The 21,261-nt window shown below is 45.1% G+C and overlaps 1 protein-coding gene across 1 annotated transcript; it reads right to left on the bottom strand.

The window, feature by feature from the left end:
* Positions 1 to 15,391: 15,391 nt before the first annotated feature.
* Positions 15,392 to 18,863, bottom strand: LOC123191722 (uncharacterized; the record flags this gene model as incomplete). Its single annotated transcript, XM_044604351.1, has 4 exons — positions 15,392 to 15,402; positions 18,344 to 18,368; positions 18,443 to 18,455; positions 18,640 to 18,863. Coding segments are annotated over 4 exons (273 nt in total), but the record flags the coding sequence as incomplete, so codon positions are not given.
* Between the last annotated feature and the right edge of the window lie 2,398 nt (positions 18,864 to 21,261).

Below are 21,261 nucleotides of genomic sequence, written 5' to 3'. Positions count from 1 at the left end.
AACTAAGTGGGTGTGTATCCAACTTGCTTGCTCACGAAGACCTAGGGCACTTGAGGAGGCCCATTGTTGGAATATACAAGCCAAGTTCTATAATGAAAATTCCCCACTAGTATATGAAAGTGACAAAACAAGAGACTCTCTATCATGAAGATCATGGTGCTACTTTGAAGCACAAGTGTGGCAAAGGATAGTAGCATTGTCCCTTCTCTCTTTTTCTCTCATTTTCATTTTTTTTCATTTTTTGGGCCTTCTCTTTTTTTATGGCCTTTCTCTCTTTTTTTTGGGCCTTCTCTTTTTTTATGGCCTTCTTTTTTTTATTCCTCACTTGGGACAATGCTCTAGAAAATGATGATCATCACACTTCTATTTATTTAAAACTCAATGATTACAACTCGATACTAGAACAAAGCATGACTCTATATGAATGCCTCTGGCGGTGTACCGGGATATGCAATGAACCAAGAGTGACATGTATGAAATAATTATGAATGGTGGCTTTGCCACAAATACTATGTCAACTACATGATCATGCTAAGCAATATGACAATGATGAATGTGTCATGATAAACGGAATGGTGGAAAGTTGCATGGCAATATATCTCGGAATGGCTACGGAAATGCCATAATACGTAGGTATGGTGGCTGTTTTGAGGAAGATATAAGGAGGTTTATGTGTGAAAGAGTGTATCATATCATGGGGTTTGGATGCACTGGTGAAGTTTGCACCAACTCTCAATGTGAGAAAGGGCAATGCACGGTACCGAAGAGGCTAGCAAGGATGGAAGGGTGAGAGTGTGTATAATCCATGGACTCAACATTAGTCATAAAGAACTCACATACTTATTGCAAAAATCTACAAGTCATCAAAAACCTTGGCACTATGTGCATGCTCCTAGGGGGATAGATTGGTAGGAAAAGACCATCGCTCGTCCCCGACCGCCACTCATAAGGAAGACAATCAAATAACACCTCATGTTTCAAATTTGTTACATAACGTTTACTATACGTGCATGCTACGGGACTTGCAAACTTCAACACAAGCATTTCTCAAATTCACAACTACTCAACTAGCACGACTTTGATATTATTACCTCCATATCTCAAAACAATCATCAAGCATCAAACTTCTCTTAGTATTCAACACGCCCATAAGAAAGTTTTTACTAATCTTGAATACCTAGCATATTAGGATTATTTAAGAAAACTACCATGCTATTTAAGCCTCTCAAAATAATCTAAGTGAAGCATGAGAGTTCATCTATTTCTATAAAATAAAAACACCACCGTGCTCTAAAAAGATATAAGTGAAGCACTAGAGCAAATGACAAACTACTCCGAAAGATATAAGTGAAGATCAATGAGTAGTCGAATAATTATGCAACTATGTGAAGACTCTCTAACATTTAATAATTTCAGATCTTGGTATTTTATTCAAACAGAAATCAAAGCAAAATAAAATGACATTCTAAGAATGGCAAACATCATGTGAAGAAGCAAAAACTTAGGATCAACCGAAACTAACGGGTAGTTGTTGAAGAAGAAAGGTGGGATGCCAACCGGGGCATCCCCAAGCTTAGATGCTTGAGACTTCTTGAAATATTATCTTGGGAATCCTTGGGCACCCCCAAGCTTGAGCTTTTGTGTCTCCTTAATTCCTCTCATATCACGGTCTCCCTAAATCTCAAAAGCTTCATCCACACAAAACTCAACAAGGACTCGTGAGATAAGTTAGTATAAACCATTGCAAGAACCTTATCATACTCTACTGTAGAAAATCACTAAAATTATTATTCAACATTGCATACTAAATTCCTCTGCATATTTAATAGTCCTATCGTCAAATAGAATCATTAAAGAAGCAAACATATGCAAACAATGCAAACATAACAGCAATCTGCCTAAACAGGACAGTCTGTAAAGAGTGCAGCAAGATCCATACTTCCCTAACTACAAAAATTATTAAAGAAAATTCCCACTGTAGTAAATTTATCAGATCTTAATATGCAAAAGGTTTCAACATTTTATCACATTCTGAATTTTCTAGGGAATTATTGAAACAGCGGTAAACTTTCTGTTTTCAAACAGCAACATGTGGACTTCTAAAATAGGCATAGTGAAGGCTATCAATGCCACTTTTATTGAAATAAGAGATGCAGAACATTGTTCTAAACAACAGATGGCAAATATTAACAAAATAAATTGACTCTCCAAGCAAAACACATATCATGTGGTGAATAAAAATATAGCTCCAAGTAACGTTACCGATGAACGAAGACGAAAGAGGGGATGCCTTCCGGGGCATCCCCAAGCTTAGGCTCCTGGCTATCCTAGAATATTACCTTGGAGTGCCTTGGGAATCCCCAAGCTTAGGCTCTTTCCACTCCTTATTCCATAGTCCATCAAATCCTTACCCAAAACTTGAAAACTTCACAACACAAAACTTAACCGAAAACTCGTAAGCTCCGTTAGTATAAGAAAATAAACCACCACTTCAAGGTACTGTAATGAACTCATTTTTTATTTATATTGGTGTTAAACCTAATGTATTCCAACTTCTCTATGGTTTATAAACTATTTTACTAGCCATAGATTCATCAAAATAAGCAAACAACACGTAGAAAACAGAATCTGTCAAAAACAGAACAGTCTATAGTAATCTGTTTGAAACATATACTTCTGGAACTCATAAAATTCTCAAATAAATTGATGGACGTGAGAAATTTATCTATTAATCATCTTCCAAACTAATTAACTCAATAGCACTCTTCAATAAAAAATGGCAGCAAATCTCGTGAGTGCTAAAGTTTCTGTTTTTTTACAGCATGATTGCAAAGACTTTCCCCAAGTCTTCCCAAAGGTTCTATTTGGAACAAACACTAATTAAAAGCATAAAACCACATCTAAACAGAGGCTAGATGAATTATTTATTACTAAACAGGAACAAAAATCAATGAACAAAAATAAAATTGGGTTGCCTCCCAACAAGCGCTATCGTTTAACGCCCCTAGCTAGGCATGATGATTTCAATGATGCTCACATAAAAGATAAGAATTGAAACATAAGAGAGCATCATGAAGAATATGACTAGCACATTTAAGTCTAACCCACTTCCTATGCATAGGGATTTTGTGAGCAAATAACTTATGGGAACGAGAATCAACTTGCATAGGAAGGTAAAACAAGCATAACTTCAAAATTTTAAGCACATAGAGGGGAAACTTGATATTATTGCAATTCCTACAAGCATATATTCCTCCCTCATAATAATTTTCAGTAGCATCATGAATGAATTCAACAATATAGCCAGCACCTAAAGCATTCTTTTCATGATCTACAAGCATAGAAAATTTACTACTCTCCATACAAGCAAAATTCTTCTCATGAATAATTGTGGGAGCAAACTCAACAAAATAACTATCATGTGATTGAAAACTAAGATCAAGATGACAAGGTTCATTGTTATTATTATTATTTAAATCATATGTGTCATCACAATAATCATCATAGATAGGAGGCATTCTTTCATCATAATAAATTTTCTCATCAAAACTTGGGGGACAAAAAATATCATCTTCATCAAACATGGCTTCCCCAAGCTTGTGGCTTTCCATATCATTAGCATCATGGATATTCAAGGAATTCATACTAACAACATTGCAATCATGCTCATCATTCAAAGATTTAATGCCAAACATTCTAATGCATTCTTCCTCTAGCACTTGAGCACAATTGTCGGAATCCTTATTCTCATGATAGATATTAAAAAGATGAAGCGTATGAGACAAACTCAATTCCATATTTTTGTAGTTTTCTTTTATAAACTAAACTAGTGATAAAACAAGAAACTAAAAGACTCGATTGCAAGATCTAAAGATATACCTTCAAGCACTCACCTCCCCGGCAACGGCGCCAGAAAAGAGCTTGATGTGTACTACACAACCTTCTTCTTGTAGACGTTGTTCGGCCTCGAGGTGCAGAGGTTTGTAGGACATTAGCAAATTTCCCTCAAGTGGATGACCTAAGGTTTATCAATCCGTATGAGGCGTAGGATGAAGATGGTCTCTCTCAAGCAACCCTGCAACCAAATAACAAAGAGTCTCTTGTGTCCCCAACACACCCAATACAATGGTAAATTATATAGGTGCAGTAGTTCGGCGAAGAGATGGTGATACAAGTGGTATATGGATGGTAGATAAAGGTATTTGTAATCTGAAAATATAAAAACAGCAAGGTAACTAATGATAAAAGTGAGCGTAAACGATATTGCAATACGTTGAAACAAGGCCTAGGGTTTATAATTTCGCTAGTGCAAGTTCCCTCAACAATAATAGCATAATTGGATCACATAACTATCCCTCAACATGCAACAAAGAGTCACTCCAAAGTCACTAATAGCGGAGAACGAACGAAGAGATTATGGTAGGGTATGAAACCACCTCAAAGTTATTCTTTCCAATCAATCCGTTGGGCTATTCCTATAGGTGTCAAAAACAGCCCTAGAGTTTGTACTAGAATAACACCTTAAGACACAAATCAACCAAAACCATAATGTCACCTAGATACTCCAATGTCACCTCAAGTATCCGTGGGTATGATTATACGATATGCATCACACAATCTCAGATTCATCTATTCAACCAACACATATGACCTCACAGAGCGCCCCAAAGTTCCTACCGGACAATCATGACGAAAACGTGTGCCAACCCCTTTGCATAGGTTCATGGGCGGAACCCGCAAGTTGATCACCAAAACATACATCAAGGGAATCACGTGGTATCCCATTGTCACCACAGATACGCATGGCAAGACATACATCAAGTGTTCTCAAATCTTTAAAGACTCAATCCGATAAGATAACTTCAAAGGGGAAACTCAATCCATTACAAGAGAGTAGAGGGGAGGAGAAACATAAGATCCAACTATAATTGCAAAGCTCGCGATACATCAAGATCGTGCCAAATCAAGAACACGAGAGAGAGAGAGATCAAACACAAAGCTACCGATACATACCCTCAGTCCCGAGGGAGAACTACTCCCTCGTCATCATGGAGAGCACCGGGATGATGAAGATGGCTACCGGAGAGGGATTGCCCCCTCCGGCAGGGTGCCGGAACGGGTCTAGATTAGTTTTCGGTGGCTACGGAGGCTTCTGGCGGCGGAACTATCGATCTATTGTGCTCTCGAATGTTTTTAGGGTATATGGAGACATATAGGTGGAAGAAGTACGTCAGGGGGGGCACGAGGGGCCCACGAGGGTGGAGGGCGCGTCCCCTACCTCGTGGCCTCCTTGAAGCTTCCTTGACGTAGACTCCAAGTCTCCCTGGTTGCTTCTGATCAAATAATAAGTTCCGTGAAGTTTTAGGTCAATTGGACTTCATTTGGTTTTCCTTTTCTGCGATATTCTAAAACAAGGTAAAAACAAAAACTAGCACTGGGCTCTGGGTTAATAGGTTAGTCCCAACAATGATATAAAAGTGTATAATAAAGCCCATAAACATCCAAAACAGTAGATAATATAGCATGGAGCAATCAAAAATTATAGATACGTTGGAGACGTATCAGCTGCCGCGTCGATAAGCTGCTGAACACGCTCGGTCATGTAGCGATGCTCATCGCCCTCCAAGTGGTCCAGCTCGTCGGCTGCCGCCTGGGCAGCGCGTATGTTCTCCATGGGTGTGGTGTAGACAGGGCGGTCTACTCCAAACATGCTGGCGACGGCACCACCTCGCTATCGGACCGTGCCCATGCGGCTGGGACCTCCAGCAGTCGGCGTGCCGCCAACAGCGCCGTCGACCTCGTGCTGGATGGTCTCGGAGAGGCATCTCATCGTAGCCAACTTCTTAGCATTTTCAACGAGCGAGACGCGGCAGGCCTCCAGCGTCTCGGCATCAGCGTCTGCCGCAATGGGTGTGGACAGGTCCCGCATTGCTGCCTGCAGTGGGTCCTGGCCGACTCCTCTGGAGGCCCCATCGTGGCTGATGACAAGCACCTCCGTGACGGTGCTGCCACCGCTCTCCGCGCGAGGGAGCGGGTCGTCGATGACCACCATATTGGCGGGGAAGGAGTCGATGGAGGCCCTGTCAGTGTCGACAAGCATCAGGTCGGTGGTGGGCTCGTTGGTGATGTGGAGCTTGCCAAGGAGGTCGACGAAGAAGTTCTCGGAGCTGAGGGCACCCACGTCAGGCATTAGCTCGTCAGAAAGGCGGATCTCACCTACAAGATCGGCGAGGCAGGCTACCGCGCAGGCGACTACCGCGCCATGCGGCGCGTCGGACAAGTGCCATCGAGCGTGCCAGGCTGGCTGCGCTCGCTAGGGACGAAAAAGGTTCCCTGTAATGCCCATGATGCGGCTATATCTCCCACGTGTCGATGCATGACTTAGAGGCATAACCGCATGGTGGTTTAGTCGTAGGAGGGGTAATCTTCATACAATTCCATGTACTGAATAAGAAAGGGATAAAGAGTTGGCTTACAATCGCCACTTCACACAAATAATAGGTTAAGCATACATCATCCAGAGTACAATCAAAGGTCCGACTACATAACCAAAAGGAAGACAACCCCAAATGCTAGATCCCCAATCGTCCCAACTGGGCTCCACTACTGATCATCAGGAAACAAAACATAGTAACGACCCAGATCCTCGTCGAACTCCCACTTGAGTTCGGTAGCGTCAACTGCACTGGTATCATCGGCACCTGCAACTGTTTGGAAGTATCCGTGAGTCATGAGGACTCAACAATCTCACACCCGCGAGATAAAGACTATTTAAGCTTATGGGTAGGATAAGGTAATGAGGTGGAGCTGCATCAAGCGCTAAGCAAGTATGGTGGCTGACGTACGCAAATAAGAGTAAGATGAGAAGCTACGCAACGGTCGTGAAGCTATAAGTGATCAAAAAGTGGTCCTGAAGCTACTTACAGTCAAACATAACACAAGGCCGTGTTCACTTCCCGGACTCCGCCAAAAACAGACCATCACAGCTACACACGCGGTTGATTCATTTTAATTAAGTCCAGTGTCAAGTTCTCTACAACCGGATATTAACAAATTCCCATCCGCCACATAACCGCGGGCACGGCTCTCGAAAGTTTATACCCTGCAGGGGTGTCCAACTTAGCCCATCACAAGCTCTCACGGTCTACGAAGGATATTCCTTCTCCCGGAAAGCCCCGATTAGTCTCGGAATCCCGGTTACAAGACATTTCGACAATGGTAAAACAAGACCAGCAAGACCACCCGACCGTGCCGACAAATCCCGATAGGAGCTGCACATATCTTATTCTCAGGGCACACCGGATGAGCAATCCGTACAACTAAAACCAGCCCTCAAGTTCCCCCGTGGTGGCGCTACAAATGGCTCTTGTTTGGGCTAGCACTCATAGGAGCACTGCCGGGGGAGGGGGGTTAAATAAAGATAACCCTTGGGCTCGCGAAAACCCAAGGGAAAAGGCTTAGGTGGCAAATGTTAAAACCAAGGTTGGTCCTTGCTGCAGGAGTTTTATTCAAAGCGAACTGTCAAGGGGGTCCCATAACCCCAACCGCGTAAGGAACGCAAAATCAAGGAACATAACACCGGTATGACGAAAACTAAGGCAGCATGATTGGAACAAAACACCAGGCAAAAGGCCGAGCCTTCCACCCTTTACCAAGTATATAGATGCATTAATTAAATACTAGATAATGTGATATCCCAACATATCCATGTTCCAACAAGGAACACACTTCAACTAGCAACGCTATAAGAGGGGCTGAGCAAAAGCGGTAACATAGACAAACAACGGTTTGCTAGGAAGGTGGGTTAGAGGCTTGACATTGCAATATGGGAGGCATGATATAACAAGTGGTAGGTAGCGTGACATAGCGATAGAACAAAGAATTAGCAAGCAAAGATAGAAGTGATATCGAGGGTATGGTCATCTTGCCTGCAATGTTCTCAGAGTTGTCGAAAGCTTGATCCTCGTTAGCGTACTCAATAGGTTCCTTGTTCACGTACTCGTCTCCCGGCTATACCCAAAGCAAGAACACAAGCAATGGAACAACAATCAATCACGGTGCAATGCACAGGCAACATGATGCAATACATGGCATGATATGCAAGATATGATAGGCAATGCATATGCGTGCTCCTGAAGGGAAAAAATGATCAAGGCATCAACTTGGAAAACCAAGTATGCCGCTGGAAAGATGAGGTGATTTCGGTCGAAATCGATATAAGGATCACCGGAAAGATGCATGGTTAACAAATGCCAAGCAAAACAAGAATGATGCAAATATGCGATTAACAGCATGATAGCACTTAGAATGCAACAATAAACTAAGCTATGGCACTCCAATATAGTAACAAAACATATGGCAGTGATGTACAGGAGATGCTTGACAAAACATTAACACTGAGCTACGGCTAAATCACAAAATAACAGGTTCAAACAAGCATGGCAAAAGTGCAAAACATATCAGTTTCACAGACTTGTTGAAAATACTAACATGTCAAAAACATCATCAGGAAGCAATGTTTAGAGCAGGCAAACAACATGCTACAGGAACACATCATGGCAAAAAAAGGCATGGCATGTTTCTACTAAATTCATAGAACAAAACTCCCTTGCTGAACATGAGCCAAAAAGGTACAGAAAATATGATGGCACCCATGTAAACATAGCAAGTTTTATAAACAGATTCAGACAGAAGAAAAACAGAGCATGGCATAAATAGATTCATGATAGCAACTTTGCAAGCTCATGCCACTCATCACAAAGCATTAAATGACAACACAAGAATACCAACGGTAATAAGACATGTTAATGAAGATAAACATGGCAAGAGCAAGTTCGTAGGATGCGTGGATCACTAGCAAAACACATGGCAATATTGATTATCATGTTAACAATCTGCCAGGAACATTATCTAGCAAAAGTAGATCAAAAAATGATATTCTAGACACTCCATAATTGCAATAAGATGCATGAATGGATAGATCATAACCACATGTTCAAAACATCCTTACTGAAGTATCTCAAAAAGTGCATGTATCTCATGGTAGCAACACGTTTACATGGCATCAAAATAACAGCAGGTAAATCCCAAGTCCCTGACAACGGTAACATCATGGAGCCTACTTTGCATGCTTGTTCTAGTCACCACATAGATCACAAAAATACAAGACTTTCACCCCTGTAAAGATGGCATGTTGTACAAAACACATGTAGACCTCATTCTCATAGGAAGCACACACCAAATGCAACAAAAATGACAAATCACCATGTTCAGCTAAGAACCAACAGTTAACATTTTATAGCACTTTTGAAACGATGAAAATGGCATCATAATGGACAGTAACATGCATGAAAATGCTACTCACATGAAAAGCTCAACGAGACGAACATTTTGACATATCATATGCATGATTCGGAGCCATGGTCATGGATTTATGGCATGTCAAAGAGGACATCATGATGTGAGGAATTTTTGGACTTGGAGAAAAATATACCACTCCGAGATCTAGGGTTGAGCCGCGGCGCGTGAACCGAGGTTCATCGGGGTTCACCGGAGGAGATGTCGCGCGGCGGCCGGGGTAGAGGAGGACGACGCCGGCGAGGGTGTGGCGGATCCAGCCAGATCGGTGCCGGAGGAGGTTACGGACGACGGCGTCCGGCGCGGATGGTGGTGTCCGGCGCGGACGGTGGCGGCTGTCTGCGTGAGGAGCGACTACGGGGAGCGCGGTGGAAGGTGGCGGCGGCTTGCGGCGGAGGAGCGGCGGACGGGTGGCGCTAGGGCGCGGGCGACGGTGGAGGCGCGGGGCGCCCGGGGGCCGGACACGGGCCTGGCAGGACGGCAGCGCCAGGGTGGGGCAGAGGCCATGTTGCAAGCGCGGATTGGACCGAGCGGCGGCGGCGCGGGTGTCACACCCTAGCTAGTTCATGCATTAGAGTGATTGCATCATGTTTAAATTTCCCAGAAAGATGAAATGGGGATGATAGAACCCCCAGCACCCCCCTGGAACAACTAGGGTTTACTAAAAACTTTTTCAATGAACCTGAAATCCCCTTCTAAAAAGTCCACCCTTTTTGTTTTGGGTTAAAACCTTTGACAAAAATGGTGCACATTTTTCTAGGACGTCTTAAGGTCATTGGCTTAATCCATATAGTATTTTCATTTGGGCATTTAAATGCTATAAAATATTTTAAATGCTCAAATAATTCTGGAAATAAGTGTGGGCTGTTGGAAATAATCTAAACAGAGCCTATGATTATTTTCAGGATTTTTGTAAGTGCCTAACTATTTTTAATAAAGCCACAAACTTACACAAAAATAGAAAAATAAAAACACAGTAAAACACACAGAGAGAGAGAGAAACCCACCTGGGCCTTCTTACCTGGCTGGCCCAGCTGGTGGCCTAACCCACCAGGGCCCATGCCAGTCATCCTCTACCTCTGCCAGTAGGCAGAGGAGAGAGACAGCGCACGCGCGCGCCGTGGCGACATGCCACCTTCCTGCCTGCCTGCGTCCCTCGCCACCGCGACGCCTGAACCGCCTCCCCGGCCTCCCCTCGACCCCCTGGACACTGCACACTTGCCTCCTGCTCTCTCCCTCGCTCCCCGAAGCCATGGCTGACGCAGCCGCCGCCGTCTCACCGCCGTAGCCGTGGCCACCGCCTCCCCCTCGACCCTCGCCGTGCCTGCGAGCTCCGTCTCGACGTCCGCGACCCCCTCGACGAGCCACGAGGCCCCGGATGCGCTGCAATGCCGCCACTGCTTCCGTTCCCCTCGTCGGCCACCGGAGATCGTCGCCGATGATTCGCCGCCTCCCGAGCTTCCCCGAGCCCGCTTCGAGGCCTGCTGCAACCGCTGTGAGCTGCTGCTCCTCCTCCCCCTCTCCGTTTTCTCGTTTGCACGCCGTAGCTGCCGCTTCGCCGATGACCGAAACCCACCGCCGCCCAGCTTTGTCGCCGCCATGACCCGAGCTCGAACCACCCGCGCCCTTGCACCGCATCGCACTCCTGGTGCCTCCAGGAGGCTGCCTAGCCCCTCTACGCGCTCGCCTGCTTGCTCTAGCGCCACGCTCGCACGAAGCCGAACTCCGGCCGCCGCAATCGTGCTCACCACCGTCGAGTCGGACCACCCCAGCCCCTCCCTCTTGGCCTACCAGATGCGCGCGAGCCCTAGCTACGCGTAGGACCAAACCGCAGTCGATTTGGTCAACCGTGAGCAAAACCCGACGCTCTTTGTCGCATGTGTCGTCGCCGGCGTCAAACGGCCGGCGAGTTGACCTCGTTTGACCAGGGATTTAACTCCCTTGGGTCAATGAAAGGTGGGCCCAGAGCCCTCCTAATTTTAGCTTAGCACTAATTAACTTTTAGTTAACCCAATAGGTCACTGACATGCGGGCCCAAGCCCCACTGACAGTTTAGTTAGTATTAACTTAACCCTGTTAATTAGTTGTTTCACTGAGGTGTGGGTCCCAGCCGTCAGGTTTGACCTGGGTGGCGCCTTTGACTCGCTGACGTCACAGTGACACAGTGTTGACGCAGTTATTTAATTTCTGGATTTATTCTTATATAGGAAATTCCAGAAAATAGCCAAAACTTGTAAAAAGCATAGAAAATCAACCATAGCTCCAAATCAAACAAATTATATATGAAAAATGATCAGAAAAATTCAATCTTTCCATCTGTAATGGTTTCATGCATGACAAAACACTCTAACCTTGCTGTTTAGGTGAAACAAGCTAATACACTTATTATGCATAAGAACTTAAGCTTCCATTTGAATCTTTGATTCAAATGGACCCATTTCAACTTGTTTCACATTGCATTAGGCAGGACACCTCATTTTGCCATGTCATAGCATGCATCATATTGTTGCATATTGCCATGTGTTGATTATATTCTATGGTGTCTTTCGTGGTAGGTTCTGCCTCCGAGGATATCTCCGAGTATCCAACTGACGGGCAGTACCCTACTACCACTCCATCAAGCAAGCAGCCCCATTGATCATATCCATACAATCCCATGTTCTCGCTTCTGCTCCCACTTACTGCATTAAGACAACAACGTTTCAAACTGCTGTGTGCTGCGGTAGTTGAACCCTTATCCTCTGCATGACCTGTCATTGCCACAATAACTAGATGAAACCAATTAGCATGTGTAGGAGCTAATTGAGCCATGTATGTGTTTCCTACCTTGCTATGCTTAGAGTTGTGTCAAGTCTGGTTCATCTGGGTGATGGGCTAGAGTGAAATGATTATGTCGGTAATGTGAGGGGTGTGTTGAACATGATTTGGTAAAGGTATCGATGAGAGGCCATGTAGGAGTACATGGTGGGTTGTTTCATTGAGGCCGTCCCTAAGAACTGAGATCTGTATGTGTGATTTAAGAATCAGCTACTACCTTACATGGGCCCGAAACCAATGGACCATCTCGGCTTCTTAATGACCCTAGTACCCTGTCTAGGAGTTGCAACTAGTTTCTGGTGTTTGTAGGTTATGTGTTGGCGGCTGTGCGTAGCGCTGACCCTAGGGGTGGGCTATGTTGCGGTAGATACACCGTGGCCGGGTATGCCGGGCGACCGTTTGGCGTCTCAGGACCCTGTTCACATCGTTCGGGGTCGTATGTGGAAACCTCAGCCGGACTCCATGTGGATGGAACCTGGATAGGCGATAAACCTGGACTAGAGACTTCAATGTTTAGGTAGGTCGTGGCCGACACCCTCGTTGGGCTTCCGCTTGAAGGTTGCCGAGTACATGTCGTGTAAACGACGGTAAGTGGTGAGAGTGTGTATGAAGAAGTACACCCCTGCAGGGTTAACATCATCTATTCGAATAGCCGCGTCCGCGGTAAAGGACTACTTGGTTGCCTATACAGTTCATAGACAAGCTAATGGTTACTACTAAAAGACTCAAGATAAGTGTGAGTACCGAGGATGGCTCTCTCGTAGGATGACGAGGGAGGATCCCCGGTGGAGTATTGTGTTGGTGATTAGTGGACTCGTGTGCGAAAACTATTTTACTAGTGGTGTCCCGTAGGATAGCTTAGCCAAGAGTCAAAGCTGGCTTGCTGCAATAACTCCACCACCTTCTTGAGAATGAGCATGTATAGTAGGTTCTGTTGTAAGACTTGCTGAGTACCTTTGTACTCATATTTGCTTTAACTACTATTTTCAGACGACAACACCGCCCCCTCCGATGGGTTTTATGTAGACCTCGACATCGATGAGTAACTTGCCACCCAGGTGGTGATCCTGGCCATGGAGGGCCCTATGTAGATAGACAGGCTTCGACAAGCCTTCTTTCTTTCTAGTGTCTGTACTCAGACTATTTGCTTCCGCATGTGCTTGTATGCTTGTATGACTTGAGTGTCGGGTCATGTGACCCCTACCTGTATGAACATGTTATGTATGGCTCTCTGGAGCCTTTAAATAAAGTACTTGAGTTGTAGAGTTTTGTTGTCATGCCATGTTGTATTTGCACATATCGAGCATATTGTGTGTATGATTGAAATGCTTGGTATGTGTGGGATCCGACAATCTAGTTGTTTATCCTTGGCAGCCTCTCTTATGGGGAAATGTAGTCTAGTGCTCCTTGAGCCATAGTAGTCCGCTACAACCCGGTTCACCGGAGTCCTGCTAGCCCAGCACTACTGCTCAGGACACTTGACTGGCCGGCATGTGTTTCACTTTGTTCCTATGTCTGTCCCTTCATGGAAATGTCACGCGGTGACTTCCGGAGTCCTGCCTAGCCTGCTACAGCCCGGGTTTCCCGGAGTCCTGTTGGCCCAGTGCTACAGCCCAGATTCACTCGCTGATGACCAACATGCTCGATGTGATTCATGTATGCATGTCCCCATAGGTCTGTGCCGCTTTGGGTTCACGCCTAGCCATGTCGGCCTGGGTTCTCTGTCATATGGATGCTAGCAACACTATCATATACGTGAGCCAATAGGCGCAAACAGTCCCGGGCCTTGGTAAGGCGACACCCGTGGGGATACCGTGCGTGAGGCCGCAATGTGATATGAGGTGTTACCGGCTAGATCGATGTGACTTGGAATCGGGGTCCTGGCAGCGGGTGTCCGGCGCAGACAGACACGTCCGGCGGTGGAGTGGGAAGTTTGCTAGGGTTTCATCTGCACGAATTGGGGGGGGGGATGCACATATTTATAGGTAGAGGGAGCTAGGAGAGTCCAAATGAGGTCTGGTTTTTGCCCACACGATCATGATCCAACAACGGAGAACATGGAAGTGGTTTAGATGGGTTATTGGGCTATTTGGAGGGGTGTTGGGCTACAACACAAAAGTGGCTTTTGCGGTTACCCGGTTAACCGTTGGGGCATCAAACGAGCTCCAAATGGGACGAAATTTGACAGGCGGTCTACCGGTGGTGTACCAAGGCCACTTGACAAATCTCGGCCCATTCCGAGAACATTTTTCTCCCGCTCATGAAATGAGGCAAGAGGGGTGCACCGAGTGCATGTGGTAGTGTCGGATTGCGAAACGGACAACGGGGAAAATGCTCGGATGCATGAGACGAACACGAATGCAAATGAGATGCACATGATGACATGATATGAAATGCATGACATGAACAAAATACAAAACGGAAGACACAAGCCCAACCACGAAGGGAATATCATAACACATAGCCAAAAATAGCAAGAGTCGAAGTTACAAATATGGCAAGTTATATCCGGGGTGTTACAACACTCCACCACTACAAGAGGATCTCGTCCCGAGATCTAGGACTAAAAGAACTCCGAATATTCAGAACGGAGGTGATCCTCGCGCTCCCAGGTGGCTTCTTGGTCGGAATGGTGTGACCACTTCACTTTCAGGAATTTGATTGACTTGTTGCGAATCCGGCGCTCGATTTCTTCAAGATTAGCAACGGGATGCTCATGATAAGACATATCTTCTTGGAGGTGATAGTGCACTCAGGGGTCTTGAAGCACTTATGAAGTTGTGCCACGTGAAACACATCGTGCATGTTTACGAAGTTGGATGGAAGCTCAAGTTGATAGGCGAGGTCGCCTCTTTTTCCAATGATCTTGAAAGGACCCACGTATCTAGGGGCAAGCTTCCCTTTGATACCGAAGCGACGAGTCCCTTTCGTTGGAGAGATGCGGAGGTAGACATGGTCTCCGATCTCGAAAGCCAAGTCACGGTGCTTGCTATCGTAGTAACTCTTCTGGCGCGATTGCGCGGCTTTGAGATTTTCACAGATGACTTTACACATTTCCTCAGCTTTTGTGATCAACTCGTTGCCAAGAAGTTGGCGTTCACCAGTCTCTGACCAATTGAGAGGAGTACGAAACTTTCTGCCATAGAGAATCTTGAATGGGGCCTTGCCCGAACTCGCTTGGAAGCTGTTGTCGTAGGAGAACTCGGCATATGGAAGACAATCTTCCCACTTCATACCAAAAGATATGACACAAGCCCTGAGCATATCTTCGAGAATTTGATTTACTCGCTCAACTTGGCCACTTGTTTGAGGATGGAAAGCTGTGCTAAAGCGAATGTTGGTGCCCATGGCCTTCTGGAAGGAGTCCGAGAACGTAGAAGTGAAAATGCTTCCACAATCCAAAGAGATCAATTGCGGAATACCGTGCAAGGAGACAATCCTAGAGGTGTATAGCTCTGCCAACTGAGCTGATGTGATAGATTCTTTGATTGGAAGGAAATGAGCCACTTTTGTAAGCTTGTCTATGACAACGAAGATAGCATCATTTCCACGCGTGGACTTGGGAAATGTAGTCATGAAGTCCATTTAGATACGGTCAAACTTCCATTCTAGAATAGCAAGAGGTTGGAGGATACCAGCTGGTCATTGGTGTTCTGCTTTCACCCTTCGGCAGACATCATATTCGTTCACGAATTGATCAATCTCTCACTTCATTCGAGTCCACCAATACGACTGCTTGAGGTCATGGTACATCTTCGTACTTCCAGGATGAATGGACAAAAGATAATTGTGCTCCTCATTCATTATGACCTTCCTTAGATCACCTTTAGGAACCACAATCCGGTCCTCGAAGAATAAAGTGTCTTTGTCATCAATGCGATAGCACTTGTATTTGGGTTGGCTCTTTGCAATACCATGTTTCACTCTCTTCACCATGGTATAAAGGAGTTGTTCCTCACGAATTCGATCTTCCAAAGTACAAGAGACTTGAAGGTTGGCAAGAAAGCCTTGAGGAACAACTTGGAGATAGAGTTTGCGGAAAGCTTCACAAAGGTCCGGTTGGAAGGGCTTGAGAATTAAGCTATTGCAATAAGCCTTCCTGCTCAAAGCATCTGCAATGACATTGGCCTTGCCTGGAGTATATTCAATACTCTGATTGTACTCTTGAATCATTTCTACCCATCGAGTTTTCCTGAGGTTGAGGTTGGGTTGAGTGAAGATGTGCTTGAGGCTCTTGTGATATGTGAAAATGTCCACTTTCCTTCCCAACAAGAGATGTCTCCACGTTATTAATGCATGGACAACTGCCGCCAACTCAAGATCATGAGTGCGGTAGTTCCTTTCGTTGGGCTTCAACTGACGAAAGGTATAAGCCACAATTTTCTTCTCTTGCATTAATACAGCGCCTAGACCTTGCAATGAGGCATCACAGAAAACTTCGAATGGCTTGGATTCATCAAGAGGAGTCAAGATAGGAGCTGAGACTAGCTTCTCTTTGAGTCTGTTGAAAGCAACGTCACACTCAGGTGTCCAGACATACTTGACATGCTTCTGGAGGAGGTTGGAAAGAGGCTTTGCAATCTTAGAGAAATTCTTAATGAATCTTCGGCAATAGCTTGCAAGCCCAAGAAAGCTGCGGAGCTGCTTGACATTCTGAGGAGGTTCCTAGTTCACAATTGCAGACACCTTCTCGGTATTAACATCGATGCCCTTGGTGGAGATGATATGACCAAGGTAAAGAACCTCATCAAGCCAAAACTCACATTTGGAAAACTTCACATAGAATTGATGCTCTCTAAGCTTGTCGAGCACCAATCTCAAATTCTTGGCATGATCCTCCTTATTCTTGGAGAAGACCAAGATATCATCGAGATACACTAGGATGAAATCATTTGTGTAAGGGTTGAAGATGAAGTTCATCATGCGATAGAATGTTGGAGGAGCATTGACAAGATCGAAAGACATGACAGTATATTCATAAGAACCATAGCTTGGTCTGAATGCTATCTTGGGGATATCTTGCTCACGAATGCAAATCTGATGATAACCCATACGAAGGTCAAGCTTGGAGAATGCTTTGGCACCTTTAAGTTGCTCGAATAGCTCATTGATGTTGGGAAGTGGATACTTGTTCTTAATTGTCTTCTTGTTCAATAGACGATAGTCGACGCAAAGTCGGTCCATTCCATCCTTCTTCTGGACAAAAAGAACACCACAACCACACGGAGATGAACTCGATCTGATCAGACCTAGACGCCCTTGTTCATCGAGCTGTTTATTCAATTCCTTTAACTCCTCTGGTCCAAGCTTGTAAGGCCGATTTCAAACGGGTTTCGTACTAGGCTCAAGATCGATAACGAATTCAACTGGCCGATGATGAGGCATTCCCGGAAGCTCTTTTGGAAAGACGTCTTGGTATTCACAAACGACTGGAATCTGAGAGATGGCATTCAACTCGCCCTTCTCATTGAGAGAAAACAGTCGAATGGTTTCATCCCGAGTGGCATAGATGATCACATCCTCAGAAGAGTGTGTTAATTGAATCTCTCTGGTAGCACAATCAAGCTGAGCGTTGTGCTTAGAAAGCCAGTCCATCCCGAGAATTAGATCAATATCCGAGTCACCAAGAACAATTGGAGAAGACAGAAATTTATAGTTTCCCATCTTGATAACGGAATCCCGAATGAATACTCAAGAAGTCATTTGCTGAGCCGGAGAAACAATAGACAATGGTCTCAGCAATACTTGAGTAACCAAATCATGCATAGCCACAAAAGGTCTTGAAATGAAAGAATGTGATGCACCAGAATCGAATAAGACTTTTACAGGAAAGGAGTTAACTGAAAGGTTACCCATGATCACTTCTGAAGAATCATCTGCCTGATCTGCGTTCATCATGTTCACCTTAGCATGCTTGGGATTATGCTTGACCACTACATTGCTTGAAGACCTCACAGGAGGAGGAGGCGGAAGGCGCCTTTGGTTGAAGCACTTGTTTGCATAGTGCCCTTTCTGCTGACACTTGTTGCAAGTCACCTCTGAGAGCGAACGATGATAAGGAGCACTTGACCTTGGAGATTGAGACTGATCTTTTTTATGATAGCCTGGGTTGGGTGGGTGGGAAGATCCATGGCCACCTTTGCTCTTCTGCTGGTAGGGCTGACGAAACGGAGGAGGAGGAAGCCAGAACTTCTGTTGCTTAGCTGCCACTTGTGAGGAAGAAGAAGACTGAACTGCATCCCTGACTCTCTTCTTAGAAGCCTCACACTTGAGCTGAGCAACTTCATGCTTGAGTGCCATGTTATAGAATTGATCAAACTTAGTCGGCTCAAGAAGCACGAGAGCTAACTTCAGATCTTCTCTGAGGCCACCTCTGAATTGATAGATCACACTCTTTCATCAGGAACATCTTGTTTAGCGAAGCGAGCAAGTTTCTGAAATTGGATATTGTATTGATACACGGACATGCTGCCTTGCTTGAGATTGAGGAACTCTTCACACTTTCTCTCAGCAACACTTGTTGGAATGTGATGTGCTTTGAAGTCTCGGCGGAAATCATCCCAGGTAATCACACGAACTCCTCTGGAATCTCTGTATTGTTGAAACCACTCAACAGCTTGGTCCTTTAGTTGAAATGAATTAAACTTGACAAAGTCCTCAGGCCTGACATTGCTACATTCAAAATGCTTGCAGATGTCCATGAGCCAATCATCGGTGTCTGTGGCCTCGACACAGTTGCTGAAAGGCTTCGGCTGGTTTGCGAGGAACTGGTTGAGGGTAGCAAACTGAGGCTGATTGTTGAAATTCCCTTGGCCTTGATTTCCTTGGTTTCCTTGACCTTGGTTGCGCTCTTGCAAGAGTTGCAAAAGCATCTGTGTGTTGGCGTTGGTGGCTGCCATGATAGTTTGCCATGCCTCCGGAGGTGGAGGTGGTGGTAGAGGGTTTGCTTGACTCCCATCATCTTGTTCCGGATTCACACGCGTTGGAGGAGCCATCCTGAAGAGGGTGACATCCGTTAGAATCTTGATACACAAATATTCAAGCTGAATCAGTGGATAGAAATTGCAACATATAGTCTTCACAATCAACATTCGAACAAGGATGACCGAATGGATTCCAAAGTAAATCATCACACGTCCATTAAGGTGAGAAGCCACTTAGATAAAGGTAGATGAATAAAGCAACAAGGTACGAATATGAACAAATAAGTGGTAAGGATTACCCAATCACAAACCAAATATCTGCGGGAAGAAATACTAGATCTACTTGAATTCCCACCTATAAAACTCCCGAAACTTTCTGGTTATGCAATCAGGTGTTGGGGATATAGGGGAAGCATAATATCTCACCCAAACTAACAATCCCTACATCCAGCTGTATCCATCCTTCAACACATAACCAAGAAAACTTCGGAAATCATGTACCTCAACCTTCGAAAAGCATCTGTTATACGAGTTATGGCAATACTCCCGAACTCCCACCCAGTACTAGGTGGCGTCGAGGTTATCTCACCAACAACTGCATAAAAAAGATTTTCGATGTCGGCGAACTCAGGTATTCCAGAACTGCAACGATAAAATTGTGACGACAACACCTCAGAGCTCAACTCCCTGGGACACTGCCACAACCCCTAAATGTCAGGAGGAACCAAGAACAATGTTCTCGTCACAAGACTATCAGAACGATTCCAAGATACCCGTGTGATCCTAATTTTTTTAGTGAAATTTGAGAAGAGGAGAATCAAAACTTCTACGTCAGGAGGCCTCACCAGAGCGACGAAGGGACTAAGGAGTAAAAAGAATCCTACTCTCTGATATATATAATCCTAAGACTCAAACATTATGTTCTAGATTCAACAACGAAAGTGATTCGATCAAGCAGGGGGCTCCTAAGTCGGGGATGGCTCTGATTGCCAACTTGTAATGCCCACGATGCGGCTATATCTCCCACGTGTCGAGGCACGACTTAGAGGCATAACCGCATGGTGGTTTAGTCGCAAGAGGGGTAATCTTCACACAATCCCATGTACTGAATAAGAAAGGGATAAAGAGTTGGCTTACAATCGCCACTTCACACAAATAATAGGTTAAGCATACATCATCCAGAGTACAATCAAAGGTCCGACTACATAACCAAAATAAAGGAAGACAACCCCAAATGCTAGATCCCCAATCGTCCCAACTGGGCTCCACTACTGATCATTAGGAAACGAAACATAGTAACGACCCAGATCCTCAGTGAACTCCCACTTGAGTTCGGTAGCGTCAACTGCACTGGCATCATCGGCACTTGCAACTGTTTGGAAGTATTCATGAGTCACGAGGACTCAGCAATCTCACACTCGTGAGATCAAGACTATTTAAGCTTATGGGTAGATAAGGTAATGAGGTGCGCTAAGCAAGTGTGGTGGCTAACGTACGCAAATAAGAGTAAGATGAGAAGCTAGGCAACGGTCGTGAAGCTATAAGTGATCAAGAAGTGATCCTGAAGCTACTTATGGTCAAACATAACACAAGACCATGTTCACTTCCCGGACTCCGCCGAAAAGAGACCATCACGGCTACACACGCGGTTGATTCATTTTCACTAAGTCCACTGTCAAGTTATCTACAACCGGATATTAACAAATTCCCATCTGCCACATAACCGCGGGCACGGCTCTTGAAATTTTATACCCTGCAGGGGTGTCCCAACTTAGCCCATCACAAGCTCTCATGGTCAACGAAGGATATTCCTTCTCCCGAAAAGACCCGATCAGTCTCGGAATCCCGGTTACAAGACATTTTGACAATGGTAAAACAAAACCAGCAAGACCACCCAACTATGCCGACATATCCCGATAGGAGCTGGACATATCTCGTTCTCAGGGCACACAAGATGAGCAATCCATACAACTAAAACCAGCCCTCAAGTTTCCCCGAGGTGGCACTACAAAGGGCTCTAGTTTGGACCAACACTCAGAGGAGCACTGGCCCGGGGGGGGGGGTTAAATAATGATGTCCCTCGGGCTCGCGAAAACCCAAGGGAAAAGGCTTAGGTGGCAAATGTTAAAACCAAGGTTGGGCCTTGCTGGAGGAGTTTTATTCA

This window comes from Triticum aestivum, chromosome 2A, assembly GCF_018294505.1.
Source record: "Triticum aestivum cultivar Chinese Spring chromosome 2A, IWGSC CS RefSeq v2.1, whole genome shotgun sequence".
NCBI classification, from domain to species: domain Eukaryota; kingdom Viridiplantae; phylum Streptophyta; class Magnoliopsida; order Poales; family Poaceae; genus Triticum; species Triticum aestivum.
The sequence above is the reverse complement of the archived record's forward strand: the minus strand, read 5'-3'. Positions and strand labels throughout refer to the sequence as shown.